Raw genomic sequence first — 911 nt, 5'->3', positions numbered from 1 at the left:
GCACTACTATTGTAGTTGCCATCATAATGATAATTGTTGCATATACTAGACCGGCTAGACCGCTCTGTACTAGACCACTCTGTATTGTATATACTATGACCCCAGGCTACAAGAATTCACTAATGATGACTCACTAGGCTAATAATATTTACACTTACTAGGTCTATCATTCATAGCCATTCCACCAATCCATAGACGTTGTTCTTCTTTCTGCTAGACTGCTAGTCCACTTTTTGCTGCCAAGCCGCACCGAAGGGATAATTATCGCTGTTATTGTTACGAGGTTTAACAATTATTTTAATGGATTAGCCTTAGAGTGGGCGAGGCTTTGAATCAAAATGGCTGCCTATGTTCACAGCAAGATGTCTGGTGGCTTGGCTGGTGGAAAGGGCTACCAAGACCTTCTGGACCAGATATTGTCAAAATATAAGAAAACAGAACTTAAGGAAGCACTAGAAGCCTTCCTGACATCATGTAAGATAATATGATCATTAAATTAAATATTTAATTATTTAGGAACATGCAGCTCTTGATGAAAGATTGAGTCTTGTTGATGCCAAATCCGTCCTGTCTTTCTTTGCTGAGAGAATCCCGAAAATAGGCAAAGACATTGTAAAGGATGTCTGTCACTTTACACTAGCAAGCATTCAACCTAGAATAGTTTCCTTTGAAGAGCAAGTACTGTAGCGGCTCCATGCAGTGTGTGTTAATGCACCAAATATTAGTGTAAATTGATTAATTATAATTTAAAACTAGTCATTGAAGTAGAAAAAAATGTATTAATGGTAGCTCAAGATAATGTCATGTACTAATGGCAGCAGTCTTGTTTGTTACCAGTTAAAGTTATTCTGTATCAATAATAATTGGATACAGTCATTGACAACATGATCATAATCAATAAGATACTTGTT

General features: G+C 36.8%; 1 protein-coding gene across 1 annotated transcript; it reads left to right on the top strand.

Moving 5' to 3' along the window:
* The first annotated feature begins 313 nt into the window (after nucleotides 1–313).
* On the top strand, nucleotides 314–788 carry LOC105316213 (COP9 signalosome complex subunit 4-like). Its single transcript, XM_011411031.2, has 2 exons — nucleotides 314–474; nucleotides 527–788. Exons 1-2 carry the CDS (start codon nucleotides 339–341, stop codon nucleotides 685–687), a joined length of 297 nt encoding a protein of 98 aa, XP_011409333.1. The 5' UTR covers nucleotides 314–338; the 3' UTR covers nucleotides 688–788.
* The last annotated feature ends 123 nt before the right edge of the window (nucleotides 789–911 follow it).

The sequence above is a fragment of the Amphimedon queenslandica genome, unplaced genomic scaffold, assembly GCF_000090795.2.
Source record: "Amphimedon queenslandica unplaced genomic scaffold, v1.1 AMPQUscaffold_3467_Cont24539, whole genome shotgun sequence".
In the NCBI taxonomy this organism is placed as follows: domain Eukaryota; kingdom Metazoa; phylum Porifera; class Demospongiae; order Haplosclerida; family Niphatidae; genus Amphimedon; species Amphimedon queenslandica.
The sequence above is the reverse complement of the archived record's forward strand: the minus strand, read 5'-3'. Positions and strand labels throughout refer to the sequence as shown.